At 48.4% G+C, this 19,611-nt stretch overlaps 1 protein-coding gene across 1 annotated transcript in view; it reads left to right on the forward strand.

The window, feature by feature from the left end:
- Positions 1-19,611, forward strand: part of ADD2 (adducin 2) — a 110,408-nt gene that overhangs the window by 84,037 nt on the left and 6,760 nt on the right. The window contains exons 10-15 of the mRNA XM_082426012.1: positions 2,701-2,877; positions 6,658-6,915; positions 8,304-8,423; positions 9,253-9,342; positions 11,307-11,454; positions 13,125-13,250. Of these exons, the coding sequence (XP_082282138.1) occupies positions 2,701-2,877; positions 6,658-6,915; positions 8,304-8,423; positions 9,253-9,342; positions 11,307-11,454; positions 13,125-13,250 (919 nt within the window). The remainder of the gene's footprint in view (positions 1-2,700; positions 2,878-6,657; positions 6,916-8,303; positions 8,424-9,252; positions 9,343-11,306; positions 11,455-13,124; positions 13,251-19,611) is intronic.

Consider the following 19,611-nt stretch of genomic DNA (forward strand, 5'->3'; position numbering starts at 1 on the left):
GCCAGTGGATTTTTTTCAGCAAGTGGAGCAGGAAGGCTTCTAGAGGGTGAAATGAAGCTGGAAGTTGTGGAAAAAAAACCAGGAGAGATTAGACCAAGAGTGTGGGTGGATTAAGGCTCGGAAGAGCCCAGGTACAGCAGCCTGCAGATGCTGTTGGGACTGCAGTCCCTGGAAGGGTCATTTCTGGTCAAAGGACCAGCACCGAAATTCTGTTTCCATCATGACTAGTTTTCTCCCTCAGTGGCCTTGGCAGACAAGCAAATGTGTCCATGGTCATTTCACTGGTTCAAGACTAAGAGCATATTCCATTCTCCTGGGGACAGCGTTCTCTTTGCTCCCCATCCGTTTGGGGTTCCAGGAAACTGGGTCATCCTCTGCTGAGAGAGGCAGCTCCCTGCTCTGTTCACAGGCAGATGAGAAGCTCAGACAATTCTCCATCTGCTACCCATCGCCATGGAAACGGATGGGGGAAGGGGGAGGTGAGAGAAGGCAGCTCTTGCAAGGGTGTGGGCAGTTTTCTCCTCCTCTATGAATGACCAGTCTCCAGGGGGTATTGCTTCTCAGCCTTTCATGGTAAAACCTCAGAATTTATTTATCATAAATGTTTCTATGGCACTCCGTATGCACCAGGTGCTATTCTAAGTGCTTTACAAATATTACCTTAAATAATCCTCACGAGGTAGATACTATTTTCATTTTACAGATGAGAAAGCTGAGGCACAGGGAGGGTAAATAGCTGCTCAAAGTCACACAGCAAGTAGGTGGCAGAGCCAGGATCCAAACCCAGACAGCCTGGTACCCAGGTCCTATGTCCTAAACACTACATTGCACTGCCTCTCAGGAAAGCAAGCGTCGGTGGGAAAGGTCAGCTGACAGGTTGGGACCCCTCCTCAGGGAGCTGGCACTTCAAGTCAGGGTTTCAGGGTCCCAGCGCTGGAGCCCTGCCTTGGCCAGGTAGGGGTCCAGGATGAACTTGGTAATTGATCAACCAGCTGGGATTCACTACCTTTGAGAGTGCGTTTCCAGGCGCTCAGCCTCAGTGCCAGGTGTGAGGGACTTCAGAATTAGAAAACACGGTCAGCAGAGGGCAGAACTGGGACCAGTGAATGAACATAATAAAAAGGTAGATTTCAACTCAGGGTAATCTATATCAACTCACTGTAACCCTTCTAAGATTTGGACAACAGTATAATAGGCTGCCTTCCCAGGCATGGAGCCGACCACTTCTAGGGATACTAGACAAGGACTCATTTTTGGTGAGAGAATGGAATAAAAGGCCTCAAAGTCTCTATATTTGTAGGGTGTGGAGTCGTCTTTTTAAGATAAAAATGGAGGCTTCCGTAGGACACATGTCTTGGATGAAGAGGGCATGGAAATGCTGGTTCTTGCTTCTTCCTCTTCACAGAGTGATGGGGGTCACCTTGGAAAGGCTGCCTGGCTGACCTCTAGGAAGTCTCACAGGGGCCATGTGTTGCACTGGTGAATTTAACACACTCTGGAATGTGTCCAGGATCCTCATGGGTTCATAGACCTGTGTTTGTCAGCAAGCTACATTGGATTCTTTTCATTTTCAGTAAAACAATAACTGGCACAAAAACTGGAACACTGAAAGTTTATATAATCAGAGCCGTTCCCCCGTAACAAGCAGGTTTACATGGGATATCAAATATTAATCAGAATGCTGGGGTCTTGATGTGCAGTGTAAAACTCCAGCTTCACTACCTACAATACTTGGAAACCACCATCTCTCTCTGGACTTACCCAGGAAGCCAAACCATGACCAATTATATCTGAGTGGCAGATACAGGGAGTAAATAGAATGTGCTTTTAGATGAGCTTGGAATTAGAAAATAAGATTAGTTGGATTCATGAATGTTTTTAGGATCGTTCTAAAACTGCCTGCTTTATACACACACCACTTGCCCTAAAAGTCAGAGTCCGTTGCCTGTAGCCACCTGTATTGTCCCCTCCCCATGGAGCCGTGACAGTGGGACAAACGCTCTAAGTCTGCTGGTAAAAGCTTCCTAAGCCCTACACAGTGCCCGGCTGTGACTGTCAGCATTTCATGTGTCTCCTCTTTCTGGGCTTCCTTGACTGGCTAACGCCATCATGGAGGGTCTTCTGCCTTTAGACCTGTTAATTCAGCCCAACATGCAGCTACACTCATATTTCACTGGCCTAGAAGGCAGCTTATTTCTTTCAAGTGACTTTATTTTTTTTTTAAGGGGAGATATTTCAGACACACAGAAAAGTGCAGAGTCATATAATAGACACCTGCTACCAACCAGATTTAACAAATATCAACGGCATTTTCGTCTGCAAGAAGTAAAATATTACAGACAAGAATTGAAGTCCCCTTTCTCATCTTCCCTCCTTCCCCAGAAATAATCACAATTTGAGGTTGGTCTGTGTCCCAGGTAATTTTTCAGTACTCTGCATTGTTTTATTCTTAAGGTTTAACACTTGCTATGTCCCCCTAAGAACTGACATTAGGAAAGAAATACTAATACCTCTTTCCCTGGAAATGGGCACATGCCCTACAAGTTTGGAGTGGCTTTCCTCTGGGAGGAAAAAACCAACTACAGCTCAGTTTTCCAGACATTTCTGTTTCTAATCTTCCCCGATCTCCATTCTCTGTTACACCGAGGAGCACAGGTACACGTGTGTGTGTGAGCTGAGCGTTCTCTGCCCTTTGCGCAGGTGTCTGCTCTGTCCAGCGCGGGGGGCGTGGAGAACCTCATCCTGCTGGAGCAGGAGAAGCACCGGCCTCACGAGGTGGGCTCCGTGCAGTGGGCGGGGAGCACCTTCGGGCCCATGCAGAAGAGCCGGCTGGGGGAGCACGAGTTCGAGGCCCTCATGAGGATGCTGGACAATCTGGTGAGTTTCCTGCCGTTGTCCTCCCAGGCCAGTCCTTTGCGGCTTAGCTCCTCCAAAACCAGTCAGTATGAAGCGTTCGGTGGGCGTGAGAACTGCCAGCGTCACAGTTAATTTGTTAAAGCCCCTTGATCGGCCACTTGACTTAGAGTGTGTGGTCATTCTAATAGTAGTTGAGTTTTCTCAAGTGATGGCCTTTGCCACCCCTTTTCCAAGGGCCGTTGGATGTTATCGTACCTGCAGGGTGCTCTTTAGAGAAGGGATGGGGGCCCTTGGTTGGTATGAGACGTGGTAATCCAGCAAAAATCAGGACCACACAGCCTCTCTCATTTTGTGGCTTGGTCCACTCCTCTTTTGCAGTTAGCTCTGCCTTTCTCTCTAATCTCATGACTTTAACGCGGAAAACACATAATGCCATTAATTTCCCTGTTCCTGGCGAGCAGCATTATAACAATCTCCTATTGTAATGAATGAATCAATCAATCAGGTAGGGAGGTAACTGGTATATGTCCAGGAGTGGGCTTTAAAGGATCCAAAGAATTATAAGACATCCTTCCTTCTGGAGCTAACAATTTAATTGATGATATATGACGTAAATAGGAGACAATTCAAGAAAAAGAGGAAAGCATATACAGTGAGTGAGGAGCTAATTGCAGGAAGAGACTCTGACTTCTTAGATTGCTCAGAAAAGGGAAGATGAAACCTATCTCTGTGACATTTCTATATCACTTACCATCCCTCCCCCTCACTGCTACTACTTTGGACCCTCTCTTTGTTGTGTCTGGGTCATTGCAATAATCAGTCCTTTTCTTCTGCCCCCAGTTCCTCCAAATCATTTCCACTTTAGTACCAGGCTGAGCACGAGGGTCACTTTATAATGGTGAAAGGTACACTCCACAATGGAAATACAACCCCTGTTAACATTTGTGTGAGTCACTATGCCTAAATAAAGCACCAGGACCAAGTGGTTTCATGCAGAAATTCTTTCAGACCTTTAAGAGACAGACTATTCTTATACTATTTAAACTGTTGCAGATAAGAGTGAAAGAAGGAAACCAAATCATAACAATTATAACACATTCAGACCAATCTCACTTTGAGTTGATGAAAAATGCTGCATGAAAACTAGCAAATAGTATCCAGCATAACATTAGAATAATAATACACAATAACCAAGTGAGGGCTCATTCCTAGTATTGAAGGATGGTTTAATACTATAAATCTTTTAAATATATTTCATGATATCAACGAGTCAAAGAATATAAACCTTCTGATTACTTTGAGATCAAAAGTTATTTGATAAAAATTTAATATTGATTTATAAAAATAATAGCTGTTAAGTAGGATAGGAAGCCATTTATTTAACATGATTAAAATGATTTTTTTCTCAAAACAAGCACCAGTATCATGGTGAAACACTAGAAGAATTTCCATTAAATTTTGAAACAAAACAATGAAAATATAATGAGAAAATAATCCTATTTGCAAATGCAGCAGAATCAAACTTTAAGCAGAACCCCTTTAAAGGCAACTGTAAAATTTTACCAACAGACATCAGAGAAAACCTGAAATCAGTGAAGAGCTATAATTTATTCTTGGTTAAAAACTTCAGTAGGGTAACTTTTCCAAATTAATCGATAAACTCAATGTAATTTCCTCAAAAGTGGGGGAAGGTATAAGGACTTAGCAAAATGTTCTTTCAGGTGAAATTCAGAATGGCTCGGAAAATCCTATAAAAAGAAGAGTGATTACCACCACATGGTAAAGTGTGATAAGGCTTGAGTCACTAAAGGGAGAAGCACTAGTCCAGAATGGACAGGCCAATCAATGCTACAGCTTAGAGAATCCAGAAATAGATCCCAAATGCATGAAAATTTAACACAGGATGAACAGCCGTCTTATAAATCTGTGGGAAAAAGATAGACTGTTAGCCATCTGGGAAATAAAACTAAGGTGGATTACTACCTTGTCCTTTCAACAAGATAAATCCCTGATTTGTCAAAAATTTAAACATGGAAAGGAAATTCATATAGGTATTTAAAAACATAGATTAATAGTTTTAATGCTCTTGTGTTGGGAAAGACCTTGTCAAGCATGGCAGGAAAGTCTGAAATCGTGATGCCAAATATTGACAGATATGATTACATTAAAATTCAGAATGTGTATTTTTATAAACCACCCCACCCACCATATAAACAAAGCTAAAAGACAAAGTATGGGGAAAATATTTGCAACACCTGTGACAGTCAAAAGATTCATATCTTTACTGTAAAAGGAGGTATTACAAATCAATATGAAAAAGATGAACATCACAATAGAAAAATGAACTGAGAACCCAGTTTACAAAGGAAGATATTCAAGAGGCCATTAAATGTAATAAAAAATATCCAGTCTTACTAGTAATCCAAAAAAGAACAAAACAAAAGTAGAGGATTTTACTTTTAACCCATCTGATTGCCAAGGATTTTTTTTTAAACCTCAACAATATTCAGTGTGGGGAAAGGAGACGAGAACTGGGAACTCCAGCACAATTGGCAGAAGTGTAAACTGGCTCAGTGTTTTGGGAAGACGGACGTGATAAATCACAGCATGGTGTCTATAGTTATTAATACTGTATTATATATTTGAAAGTTGCTAAAAGAGTAGATCTTAGAAGTTCTCATCACAAGAAAAAAATTGTAACTATGAGAGGTGCTGGATGTTAATTAGACTCGTGGTAATCATTTCACAATACATACAAATTTTTTTTAATTGAGGTATAGTTGATTTACAATGTGTTAATTTCAGGTGTACAGCAAAGTGATTCAGTTACACATATAATACATATAGATATTGAATCACTATGTTGCACACCTGAAACTAATGTAAAGTTACATGTCAATTATATCTCAATTTTTTAAAAAGCTGCTTATGTGGTACAGTCCATTTATATACTGTTTTATATATATTATAGGATGCATTAATTATATAGTCTGTATATTTACATACATGCATTTGTATATGTGTGCTTAGAGAGGTGACTGAAAGGATTTTTAGTGGTTGTCTCTGGGGATGAGATTTTTGCATAAAACCCACTTTTTCCTTATGTTTTTTATATTGCTTAATTTTTCTACATGGCTCTGTACTTTTTTCGTAATCCACTTTCTTTTTAATGCCACTTTAATTTTAAAAAAGATGACAGGCAGAGCCGAGAATTGCCCCAGCAGCTGTTAAGATTCCCAATTGTTCCTTCTGAGTTAACAGTCCACCTTTGGGGGACATGCTTGCTTAGGAGACAGGGATATTCTTGAGTCAGAGTTAGGGCTCCCAAGAGAAAAATAGTCAAGAAGCCTCAGAGTCGAGGAAGGGAGGGCTACTGTTAGAATCAGCTGGGAAACTTTTTAAAATCCTGTAGCCCAGATTGCACCACTGTCCAATGAAATGGGAAACTCTGAGGTGAGCCCAGGCATCCACATTTTTAAAGCTCCCGCATGATTCTGTTGTGTTGAGAACTACTGGACCAGACCAAAAGCTGGAGCTCTGTCTGGTCCACAAGATTCTGGGGACTCTCTCATCCCTGATCAGAGGGCTTGTTGGGGTGGAGGAGGGGAGGGGTTGGGGGACCAACACAGGGAACAATTCTGAAATACACCAGAGACGTGGCAAGGCCTGGCTTGTGTTACAGAGACTTTGGGTTAAACTGAGTCCTTTAGATGGAAGGGGGTAAAGTGTGTGAGTGGGCGAGCAGGCATGTAACTGACCATTTTCCCCACCACATGTGGTTCTATTTTTGTCCTTTTTTAGGGTTACAGAACAGGCTACACCTACCGCTACCCCTTTGTTCAAGAGAAAACCAAACACAAAAGTGAGGTGGAGATTCCAGCCACGGTCACAGCCTTCGTGTTTGAGGAGGACGGCACCCCGGTGCCCGCCCTGAGGCAACACGCCCAGAAGCAGCAGAAGGAGAAGACCCGCTGGCTCAACACGCCCAACACCTACCTGCGGGTCAACGTGGCCGACGAGGTCCAGAGGAGCATGGGCAGCCCCCGGCCAAAGACCACAGTAAGGAGGGCCGAGGGGGCTCCGCTGGGGAGATTGGGGTGGAAGGAGAGTGCCCGGCTACCTGTGTGGGCTCAGCCGCTTTAAAAGGGAAACAGCAAGTGCAGAAAATGGAAAAATAATGCCCTGTTTGTTTTGTGGAATTCTCCTACACACAGTTGAACGAGTCAGATAAAATCATCACTCATCTAGTATGCAGTGTACTTTTCTCCACTGGGGAAGGAAGCTTTGTTGCCCAAGGCTTTATTAAGGTTGTTTAAGCTAACCATTAAATTCTGTAATAAACTTTGACTTCTTTAATCTAATTTCCCTGGACAGAGAAACTTGAAGCTGCCAAAATCTGTGCTTGGAAATGTCATACATGCAAATTGTGAAAACAACAAAGATTTCTTAGGGGTTTTTTTCCCCTCACACTATCCAGTATCTACTCACAATACAAGGTCCATGTCTGCTATACCAAACCAACCTAAAGTGTCCATGTGATTCTGAATATGCACATTTCGCAATGTTCTTCAATAGAACAATCAGCAAATCTAAAAAAAAAAAAAAAAAAAGGGAACAGCAAACCTCCCCTGGGCCTGCACTAGTCCTGTCTCCCCTTAAGGCTTCCTATTGGGCATCTGGGAGCAGCTTCTCATGCGTACGGAGCAGATCACCTGTTTCTTGCACCCCTATGCTGAGTTTTTGGTCCAGAGGGTGGCTGGGCCAGGTCACTCCCAGCAGCGTGAAAGCTTTTTGCTCCCATATCTGGAAGGGGCTTCTGGGAAATTCAAGGGAGAGGTACCCAACATTTGAACTGCCTATCTGATGCAAAACCAGAAGGTGCGTGGGCTACTTGCTTTATTACGTTGTCCACTCCCTTTATAACCCTCTTCTGTAGAGAGGTGCTTGCTTTAGACGTTAGATGTGTGAGACCTGCCCACAGATTGAGTTTTTACAAATTGTGTGCTCTTTTTCTCTCTCTCCCTCATCACACACCCTGGCTCTTAATTTGATTTTCACCAACAAAGTAGCTGGCAGCCAAATAGAATAGCTCTTCATTAAAAAAAAAAAAAAAAAAAAAAGCCCTGCAAATCAACATCCATGAGTCATCTAATACTACAACACCAGTGGCTGCCTGTCTATCAAAGCTGGCACCAAGGCTCTGTCCCTCCTCTTAAGTGTTCTTTATGGCCATTGATCTGGGGCCTTTCTTTGGTTGCTGGGTCATTTGCTGTCCATCTCTGCTCTGGGAGACAGACATCAAAGAGGCCCAAGAGGAGGGAACGTGTTTGTCTAGGCTTGCTGACTTGCACGTAGGCTGGTCGGCCCAGATCTCATGGGGTGGACCACTAGGGGGGACGGTGAGCCTTATGCCTTTGCCTTACCCACCGGGCCTTGTGTGTGTTCAGTGGATGAAGGCTGACGAGGTGGAGAAATCCAGCAGTGGCATGCCCATACGGATCGAAAACCCAAACCAATTTGTGCCTCTGTATACTGACCCCCAAGAAGTGCTGGACATGCGCAACAAGGTAAGGTGATAGCTAATTACCTCCCATCTTTTCTCCCTCAAAGGAGTTGGGGGGGGGTCCCCAGGATGCGCCTGACTTACCAACATCCCAGATGCCTCTTATGGAAAAGAAACTACCATTTATTGGCCATATTCCAGGCACAGTGCTAAGCGCTGTGCTTTTGTAGTCCTGTGTAACCCTCAAATAGAGAGGTGCTAGATTTAGACATTAGATGTGTCTAAGAGACCAGCCCGCAAATCGAACTTTTACAAATTTTATGCTATTTCCCTTTGGCTCATTTTCAAGATTGCAAAATCCTTTGTGTTTATTTCTCTACCTTTGCTTTACAGTTCACTCACTTATATTTCTAACGTTACTTTAAAAACTTAACTTGTAACAGACCACCCTCCATAGGTCGGGTATGTTCCCAGAACAGTGTTTCAGCGTGTGGTCCTCTGAAGGGCAGATTCCTGGGTCACTCCCTCCCCTCTTCCCGCGGGACTGAGATTCAATATGCACGGGGTGGCCCCCCAGGAATCTGTAGTTTAAACCAATTCCTCAGGGACTTCACAGGAATATTAAAAATTGAGAATCTCCCTCAAGGATCTACTATGCCTCATTTCACTCTTTATCTCAATGACCTGCTCACGGTTAATGAGAATCTGGTGCTCTACATAAACTTCTCATTCACTCTGGAGCAGACGTGGAGACAGACTGTCTCAGAGTGGACGTGATGCGTTACATCTGCACCCCTGGGCGGCCTTTCTAGTGTGCCCCGGGGATGCTCCCTCCCAACTCCACACCCTGACGTTGGACAGCTAGCTCACTCTCTCCATCCCTTTCCACGCAGCTTCGAGAACAAAACCGACAGGATGTGAAGTCGGCGGGGCCTCAGTCCCAGCTGCTGGCGAGTGTCATCGCTGAGAAGAGCCGAAGCCCGGTACAGCAGACGCTGCCCTTGTCTGGAGGGGAAACCTGTTTGCCTTCTGGGTCTGCAGTGCCTGGGGCTGGGCAGCAGGACCCCTGAGTCCTTATGTGCCCACCTTCCCCTGTGATCTTGGGCACTGGTGCTCTTGCTGCAAAACGGACGCTGTGAGGACTGGGGACAGTGTATCATCGCCCCCCCCACCCCCCGTGGGCGCCAGGCAGGGGAAGAGCAGCCCAGCCCGCCCACGGGAGTGATGCGGCTTCTATGCCTCCCCCTTGGAGCTCCCCTCTGCCCTCTGTCAGTGCCCCGCAGAGTGGCCTCTCAGGAGCGCGGCTGGCCTCTCCCAGCGGCTCCAGGCCTGCCTGCCCTGAGCGGTTCTGGCCTCTGTGCGCGGAAACAGCGTCATCAGGCCGTAGCTTTGGGAAGATGCTCACAGGCTCTCAGAGGGCAGACATGTATATAAGGACTGGTACTCCTTCCTACAGGATGGGAAGGGGCAGTGAGTTGCCCACACAAACACACATAGAGTTAGAAAATATAAACTTGTTTCCCTGCTTGAGATAGAAAAGTTTTTGTTTAGCGCTTAGCAAAAGGGGTGAAGGTCAGACTTCTGGCTTGTGTTGGAAACCATTGCTGCTCATTGCAAAGTAGCAATGGCATCTTTCTTAGCAGTAAGGGCAGGGGCGGGGGATACAGGGCCCATTCCTCTCTGCAGAGCAAACTGAGGTGATGTCATGATTTCAGATCAGGCTGCAACCCACCAGGTGGGTGCCCCTTGGCAAGGGGAAGTGTGAAGGTTATGTCATCACCTCCACCCCACCTCAGCTCAGCCAAGACGAGGAGCATCAAATGTGCTACAGGGTCAAGGATAGAAATACCCCACGATAGTGGGGGGGGGGAGGTGGGAGTTCAATACTATGAGCAAAATTGTTAAAAACTCTGCCATTTATACCGAGTGCTCTCCTTGGAGTCCCTCTTCTTGGGATCCTGGTCTTGGACTCTTTTGAACCCCATGATTCCTTAAGATAGGCCCAGTGCTGCCTTCTTTTGGAAGGAGCCCATGGGCCCATCATCAAAAGACTTGATGAGCCAGAGACAGATGGCCTGGAGTGTGTGGTGTGGGCCAGCTGCCCAGGCTCACATCCCCCCCACCACCACTTTCTTTGGCTCCTTGGCTCCAGAGCACTGAATTCCCAAAGGCCGAGATGAGGATGCTGAGTTAGGATAAAGGACTATGGAGTCTGAACTGTCCCGAGCTAGAGGGATCAAAGGATTCCCGAAGCTTACCCAAGGCCCCGCTGGTGAGCTCCCCAGAGCCAGGGGCTCCCCAGAGAGGGTGAAACACAGTGATTTTGCCAATGTCCCTTCAGGGACCTGCAGTACAGGCGGGTTGAAGATCCAAGGTTCAGGACCTTGGCCCCCTTGTTATTTATGACTGTGTGCAAAACAGGACTAACAGTTTGGACGGAGAACGCCAAAGCCACTGCGTGTTCTGCGTATGACTTCCTGCTGGGTGCCGTGGCTTGTGCTGCTGATGCGGGGTGGTGGGGTGCACGGTGGGCAGCGGCTGGCGGGACACTGGTTGAGCCAACGCTTTGCATGCTGGGTTTTGGCTGACTGACTGCGGGCCGCCCGCTGTATTTGCACGGTGACGGCTGGCAAGCGTCCACAGGAGAGATCGCAATAAAGGTGTGTCTTCCTTCTGCTGGGGAGCATTCTTTGATTTTATTTCCGGGGCAGAGGGAGGACCCCCTGCGTTCATCCAGGCGGTTCCAAAGAAGCCGGGTCTGGGGGTGAGGTAGCCGTGGGACGGAGTGAACAACCCCTACCCCGAGGCCCCGAGCTGTTGCCATGGAGCTGCATGCCACGCTGTCCCTAGCAAGACCACTGGCAGCCCCATGAGTCTGAAAGGAAGCTCGGGCCTGGGCCCCGACTGCGGCGTTCAGAGAGCGACACACTCTGTGGTTAACTTTCAGTCCACAGAGAGCCAGCTGATGTCCCAGGGCCAGGCGGATACCAAAGACGAGGCCGAGGAGATAGTGCCCAACCCCTTCAGCCAACTCACGGACCAGGAGCTGGAGGAGTACAAGAAAGAGGTGGAGAGGAAGAAGCTAGAACTCGATGGTAAATAACCCCGGGATGCTGGTGCTTCAGGACCTCCCAGGGCGGAGGGGAGAGCTCGGGGCAGCAGAGCAAACCATGGCCCTCACTCCCCGCCAGCAGCCTGGACCCCCTTCCTTCCTGCCCGCCAGGGCCCCCAGGGCTCAATCCAGCCTTGTCTCGCTTTCCTTTTCAGTCTTCATTTGCTTCTCTCTGTCTCTTCTCTGTCATGTCCTCGATTTGACCTTCCTGCTCCATCACCAAATAATATTCTTATCAGCATGATTTTATTAATCACAACAATGCCCCTCATGGCTCGTGCCTGACAGTTACACGGTGATGCCGCCGTGACCCCACTGACCCTGTCACCCGGGAATAAGGAGTTAATCCGTGAGGAGTGCTTAGGATAGTGCCTATGAATAGGGCCTAGGTCAGTAGACACCAGACAAATGTTAGCTGTAATAATATGTTCATTATAATAGTGATCATAATTATTTTTTTATTTTATTTATTTTTTATTTATTTATTATTTATGGCTGTGTTGGGTCTTCATTTCTGTGCGAGGGCTTTCTCCAGTTGCGGCAAGTGGGGGCCACTCTTCATCGCGGTGCACGGGCCTCTCACTATCACGGCCTCTCTTGTTGCGGAGCACAGGCTCCAGATGCGCAGGCTCAGTAATTGTGGCTCACGGGCCCAGTTGCTCCGCGGCATGTGGGATCTTCCCAGACCAGGGCTCGAACCCGTGTCCCCTGCACTGGCAGGCAGACTCCCAACCACTGCGCCACCAGGGAAGCCCCCGATCATAATTATCGATGATCTATCAGATTTGGTATAAACCGCTTAGCCTGGCAATCAGAACTGAGTCCTTTATGTCAGAATCCAGCAGCTGAGTCCTTTCTGTCAGAACCTCAGTCAAGCCCATCTCTCCATGCTGAGTCCTAAGCAGTCATACTCTTGATAGCTTGTTCATGCCTTTGTCCCTTCCTGACAGAGTTTCTCTTCTTGGCTAGCCTGATTCAGTACTATCTGCACTTCGGCCTCTGTGGCAAACCCCCTCCAGCCAGGAAGCCCTCTCTGTCCCCCACATGGAGCTGTCCCTTCTCTTTGCTTCAAGTGCACTTGGGGTCTGAGACACAGAATTCAGCTCTTGGTTTTGTCCACCAGGCAAGGCTTTCATTCCCTCAGGGCAGGGCCCTCTTCCACAGCCCCCGTCCCCACCCAGAGTCAGCCATCTTCCTAGGAACAAAGGCACTAGAAGAATCCTCGCCGGCTTTCTTGGAGTTAGCTTGCTTGGAGTTCTTGGTGCCAGTCGAAAAAGTAGGTAGAAAAATATGGTGCTTTTTGTCTCTAGAGAGTGTTTGGACTGGACATGTAAATTAGATAAATAATAAATAAGCTACATGCAAACAAATCGTGGGCGGGAGTTCCCCTGCAGTCTTGCCGTCCACATCAGGGGTTACATAGTCCATCCAAAGATGTCCTTTGATGGAGGAAACGGAACAGGACTCCGACTCCTCCCATTTACCTCCCCCAGGATGTAGCAGAAATTTTTTTTAAAAGTTAGAGGAAGCAGCTAACTCCAGCCAGGAGAAATGAGGACCAAGCAGAAGAAAGCAGTTATTTTAAAGCACTCTCGGTCTGCCCACCTCTCCTCTCCTTGACCTCTATCCTGAGCTGGCTTTCTGTATTTTCAGGAGAGAAAGAACCCACCCCTGAGGAGCCTGGCTCACCTGTAAAGTCTGCACCTGCTTCTCCAGCTCAGAGTCCGGCCAAGTCAGAGACGAAGAGCCCCGTGGGCTCTCCCTCCAAGTCTGTGGACGGTGAGTGGAGCTGAGCAGCTGGGAGGGAGGAGGCACCTCCGCAGGCCGAGAAGGGGGTCTGCATAGAGGGTGGGCAGGTATGCACTGCAGGGCAGCTGCCTTTCAACAGGTGTTGCCCTACTACAGGAGACTCTCCCCTCTGTTCTTTCTAGGGAACCTGAAACAGGGGTTACCAATTTTAAGCTTGTTCCGTTCACAAGCTGTGACAATACACCTTACAGGTTAAGCCGAGTCTAAGCAATGCTGAGTAAGTTAATGATTGACCCACAGTCTTCTCATCTCTCACTCAGGCCAGGTTGGCTGATGGGCCTTTCTAGATGCACCAGCCCAGTGCTCAGACTTTAATGTTCACAGGGATCACCTAGGGATCAAACGTTAAAATGAAGACACAGTAGGTCTGGGGTGGGACCTGAGACCCTGCATTTCTGACAGGCTCCCAGGTGAGGTTGATGGTGTCATTCTCAACCTTGGCTGCACATTGGGATCACCTGGGGAGCTTTACAATCCCTGACGCCTGCCAGGGTCCCACCCCAGCGGTTTCTGGGTTCAGTTGTCTAGGAGTGGGCACGGGGGAGTGCAGCCTGGAGTTGTAAGATCTCTCCAGGTGAATCTAATGTGTAGCCCAGGTTGAAAACCACTTTATTAGATACTAGTTTAGAGAACTGAGTTCTAGGCCCAACTCAACTGTTGATTTTAGAAAATCAGATAATCTCTGTGCCTCAGTTTCCTTGTCTGTCAGATGGGGCTACTAATATTTTCCCCTTTTAAGGTTCTTATATATATAAGGGAAGGTGTAGATGAAGACATACTTGGAAAGAGTAAAAGCATGATTTAAATATAAGATCTAATTATGGTTATGATTAATAATATACATATGATGGATAATAATATGATAGTCCAAACCTCCTAGATCATGCAAGTGTCTTTAATGACCTCGTGGAATTGCTCCGGGGCATGAACGCTCCTCCCCTGGGGCACACCACCCCAACTGTGAGCCCTCACCAGGGAGGGCTGAACCCCAGGCAGACAGTAGCAGCTGGGTGTCCTGATAGAACCTTCCCCATCCTGGGTAGAATGGCCACACGTGTGGATGCAGCTCGAATCCCCAACCCTGAGCTCCCTCCGTAAGTGAACTGCTGCCTTGAGCACAGGCCCAGCATCGGCAGAGGAAACCCATCTGCTTGAGGCCAGAGCCCCAAGTGGATGTCCCATGACGGTGTTCATTGTGTCTCATTGTGGTGTTGTCAACCTGCCTCCACAACGTCTTCCTTTCTCTTCCCGTTTGTGCCTTCATCAAGGGAGTTTCCTCCGATTCTGAATACTTGTCTCTGTAGTAATTACAGAGAGGCTGTTTACTAACTCACTCCAATACGTGCAATGGGGGAGGGACAACGGTTACAAAGGAAATATGTTGCTCCTCAGTTTTTTCTTTTGCCGCTCACAACCCTGCCTTCGGGAGGTTTCCTGACCATAAAAGTCATGACCAATTCCACATGCGCTGTGCATGGTTTAGGCATCCCTCTAGGATAGACACACATAGGTCATACCCGTGCACTAACACACTCCCGTACTTGCATGGGACATGCCACCCACAGTGAATGGGCCTTGGGCCAGCTGCTGGACGCCCCCTTTGGCGGAGGGCTTGTGGCCCTCGGGAGCACATCTGCACCCCCCTTCCTAGTGCATGGGCCCCTCTAAGGAACCCATGACCTCTTCTAGGGCTGGGGGCCAGAGCCTGAACGGCCTTGGGAACCAACTGCCTTATCTGGATGCAGAGAGCACCTGGCCTGACTGCCGTCTGCAGCATCCTTGCACCAACTGCAGGAAGGCGAGCCCACTGGAGAGGAGGCTGGTGGCAGGAGTGGGACAAGGGGTGGCAATTCCATTTCGGCTCTTGGGAGCCCCTTGGAGTGACCTCTGCTGCTCAGTGGGACAGAAGGGGGGAGGAGAGGGGTGTGAGGGGTGGGATCACTGCTTTCCCACTGCCTGACGTCGTTCCCACTGCAGCAGGATTCCTGCTTCTCTCTGGCCCAAATCTATGCTCCATGGAGAGGCACACTCTAGTTGAGGTGTTAGAAAAGAGTCTTCCTGTAACACAGGCAGAGCTGGGGAGCGTGGACCTCCTTGGTGCCTTCCCCGCGTGAAGAGGCACCAGTTGGAGCTGTCTGGGGTGACCTGTGTGAAGTGGGGCTGGGTGGCCTTGGCCAGGCTGCCCATTGGCTTGCCCAGCTCCTCAGGGCAACAGGGCTGACCCCCCTGAGTAGCGTCTGCACTTTGACATGTAGCTCACCCATCGGATCAGGAATGACTTTTTCACCATTTGTCACCATGCTCTCAAATCGTCTTGTGCTAATTCACCTCAACGTCACTCCTCATCTGTCTGCCTGACTCCTACCCCCTCAGCCTCTCTGAAGGAGTCCTTCCAGTCCTCTTCCCTCACATCTGGCCATCTCTGTCATCACCTTCTCTGTGACTGGCTCCTGACTGTCCCTGCCCCTGCTGAATCAATCCCCCCAGGGGCCCCTCAGGACCACTGGCTATGCCTGCAAAGAAATAGCCCTGCATTCAACATCAGAAGATCAGCTCTGTCACTTACTAATTTAGCTGTCTCAAATAAGTTGCATAAAAACACTGCAGAATGGGGGACTAACATGAATCCTTGCCTTTCCTAACTTACAGCATTGTTATCAGGATAAAATGAGCTCATAAATATAAAAGGACCTTGTATTGTGCTTTCATAAATGAGTTCTCATTATGTACTGTGTTCTCAGGATTGTGAGAGATACTACGCTGCTTGCTGTTTTAAGCCACTGAGTTTTGGTGTGGTTTGCTATGCAGCAGTAGATAATTATTAACGCATAGTGCCTAATGAGAACTGGTTTATGGAAATTAGTTCTTCTGTGGGTTGACTAGGCTCAGCAGGGTGGTTCTTCTGCTCCACTGATGTCAGCTGGGGCTGCAGTCATCTGGTTGCCTGACTAAGCTAGAACTTCCAACATGGTGCACTCACATGTCAGGTGCCTTGTCAGGGGCAGCTGGAAGGCTGGGCTCAGCTGGGACAGTGGAATGGCTGGGCCTCTTTCTCTGTCTGTCTGTCTGTCTGTCTCTCCATATAACTGTAGGTCCTCTCCATGTGGCCTCTCCATCTGTGTTTACATCAAGGCAGTTGGACTTTACACATGGTGCCTCAAGGCTCCCCAAACTATAGAAGCAGAAGCTGCTGGGCCTTCTTAATTCTTCGGCCTGAGGCTGGCTCAGTGGCACTTCCTCTGCATTCTGTTGGTTTCTCCAAGCCACAGGGCTAGCCCAGATTCAGTGTAGGGAGGGGACCACACTCAAGTGTAAAATTAATATATTGGTGGTAGGTTTAGAGAAGGGCAAAATCATTGTCAAATGTCAAGGGAGGCTGGAACCAGACCTTGGGTAGATATATGCTTGGACTGGCAGATGAGAGTAGAGTGGGCTGTCCAGGGAGTGGGCATTTCTGGAAGGGGACATCGGAGGACTGAGAGACAAGTGTTTGGATGCTGAGGGATAGTGAGAAATCCAGTCTGAGAGGTAGGTACCCAAACAAGCTCGGCATCTCCCTACCAAAGCACCTCCCCTTCCTCCTCCAGCCTCTTCAAGCACTTCAGCTCTTCCCAAGCCGCAAGGGTGTGGCTATGGACCCGGGCTGCCAAGTCCAGTCTTGTTCCAAATCCACTCTCCCTATTCCCCTCTGCTTCCTGGCCACCATCCTTGGATAGATCCCCCAATTGTCCAGCCTCCACCCCATTCCACCCACCCTACACCTGTCTCCTACTCCCAGAGCTCCAAGTGCCCCATCTAGGAGAGAAAGCCAGTGGTTCGTCTTAGGAGATGCTAGAAGGTGAGTTCGCATCTGCCGCAGCTCCCGGGGCCCTTCAAATAGCTGAAGACCCAGGTAGTTCTGACCTTAACTGTCGTGGGCTGTTAACAAAGGAGGGATCTGGACTCTCAGAGCTGGTCCTTGATACTTTCCTTACTGGGGCCCAATAAGTATTTATTTCTAGAGCCTTGACTGCTGCCCCTTCTCTTGGCCAACTGCACCCTCCAGGGGTCTCTGTCCCCTCCCGCTGAGGGAGTGGTGACCTCGGTCTGGAACCCGACTCCTCCAAGGCCCATGGCGCCTCCCAGCCCCACGTTCCGTTTGCTGGTGCTCCCCAGACGATTCATGGTGCGGGAGCTCTGTGAGATGCTGGTGGCATGCCCGGTGTGGCCTTGTTTTCTGGCTGGGGAGAAGAATCCTGGTGTGCTCTCCTAGAGCAAGCCAGCAGGGGCTGCGTTTGCAGATGCAGCTAAAGGGGCAGGCATGGGTGAAGGCCACTGCTGGGGCGAGGATGCCTATCACCACAGGGCAGGAAATGGCACCTGGGCAGAATGGGGGCGTCCTCTGACCCATAGTTGTGTTCACGGAGCTAGAAGGCAGGTAACAAAATCATCTGAGAGGGTGTGACTTGAGAAACACGTCCTCACGGGTCATCCAAGTGAGGGGCCATTGGAGGTACAAGAGCCCAGGAGGCCGAGAGTGGGAACAGGGGACTAGGTACATGAGACAAAGGCCAGCATGCAGGGCTGCTGTTTGCTTACAAGGTTGGGTCCAGTTCAGCGTAGAAGGCTCAGGCTGGGACAGACAAGAAAGAAGATGAGGTATGGTGTTGGCTTGGTTAGAATAAAACCATTCACACGTTCATTTGTTTGCTTATGCATTCAACCATTCATGGATTCCACAACCATTTTTTGAGTACCTCCTGTAAGCTAGTCACGTAGATAATTAAACACAGTCTTGTCTGATTTATTTCAGTTTTGAGGGGAGAGATAGGCATAAAAAAGAAGTGATTGTTTTACAATCACTGTGATGGAAATTTATCTAGTAGGGGCCGAAAGGAAGGAGTGACAAATTCTACCTGGAAGCAGGGATGGGACCAGGAAAGACTTTAAGGGGAGGGTAACACTCAAGCTGATTGATTGTGTGGGTGATGGTTGGGGACACAGAGAAGAGAGAGAAGGGTGGTCCAGTTAGAGGGAAACAGACTGCAATGGCAAGGAGGGGTCCAGGGACCAGAGGGTTGATGAAGCCAAAAGCAGGTGAAGAGAGGAGAGGGGAGCGGTCAGGGGGAAGGCTGTGTCTGGACTGCTTTTCTGCATTCAAGAGAATGGCCAGTGATGACCATGGGAATGCATGGTGGGCGAGAAGGCAGTAAGGGCCATAGGAGTCAAGGGCATTAGAGGACTTGGTAGCTGGATGATGGCAGGATGCGGGTCAGACAGTAGGAAGAATGGGAGCCAGGGCCAAGGTCTTCAGTACTAAGAGGGGACAGTCCTCAGGAATTACTGGAGAAGACGTTTGCTTACTCAGATAGTTAAACTAGCCCATGCTAACTGTTCCCAAATTTACCCCCCTCTGTCCCATCTTCCATGTAACCAGACATTTCTCCAGTCTTTACCCCGTCAAGAACCCTAGCCTTTTCCCAAGACATCTATCTTGCTCCACTCTGTAAGTGACACCAGTCTCCCACCTTCCCCAGCTCCCACACTCCCACTTTCTTGTGGTGTGATATCCCTCACACTCACACACATGCACACTCACACACATGCACAATCACACACACCCCTCTCAGTTTCACGTAGTGAAAAGAACGCTAAGCTGGGATGGCAGGAAACTGAGGTCTGCCCGCTTTTACTGCTTCACTCAGTTTTCCTATCTGTAAAATGGGAAGGAGCTAGATGATCTTTACCTTCCTTTCTACTTTTCAAAGTCTACGGTTTTAGAATTTTCCCTCCTCCTTCCCCATCCAGGCACTTCAAAGCTTGAGTGGAAGCAGGGTGGGATGAGAGTGGGAAGGAGGAGAAAGGGCGGCAGGAGGGTTTCATTCCTGGCCTTGAATAGGGTGGCAATCTGTAGGGTCCATGCCACTCAGGGAATTCCACCCTCCCTCTGCCTGCCCCTCTCTGCCTACTGGGAAGATACTCTCGATTTTTCAAAAGTTCCTCAGTGGTGTAGGAAATGAAATGGGTATGAAAACATGTCCTTTCCATATTTTTACTAGTGAAACTGAACCAGTTACAACAATTCTTAGATGCGTCCCCTGAGTTGTCCATGACACTGCCCTCCCCTTCCTACAGCCTCTCTGTAGTCTGCGTCTGTTCCCTTGTTCTGTCCGCTCCTAGGAAAGCTCCCAACCGGGCCCTTGCTGGGCCGCTGCCGTGTCTGGAGATCATTACCTGTTTACATTTGTAGGCAAGAGCCCAGAGTCCCTGGCCTGCCAAGGGCCTGTTCTCTCCTGTTTGGGAGAGAACCCTGCCTACCCCTTTCCCCTTACCGTGTCAGCTGGCCCCTCTC

The sequence above is a fragment of the Balaenoptera physalus genome (assembly GCF_965194825.1).
Source record: "Balaenoptera physalus genome assembly, chromosome: 15".
NCBI classification, from domain to species: Eukaryota; Metazoa; Chordata; class Mammalia; order Artiodactyla; family Balaenopteridae; genus Balaenoptera; species Balaenoptera physalus.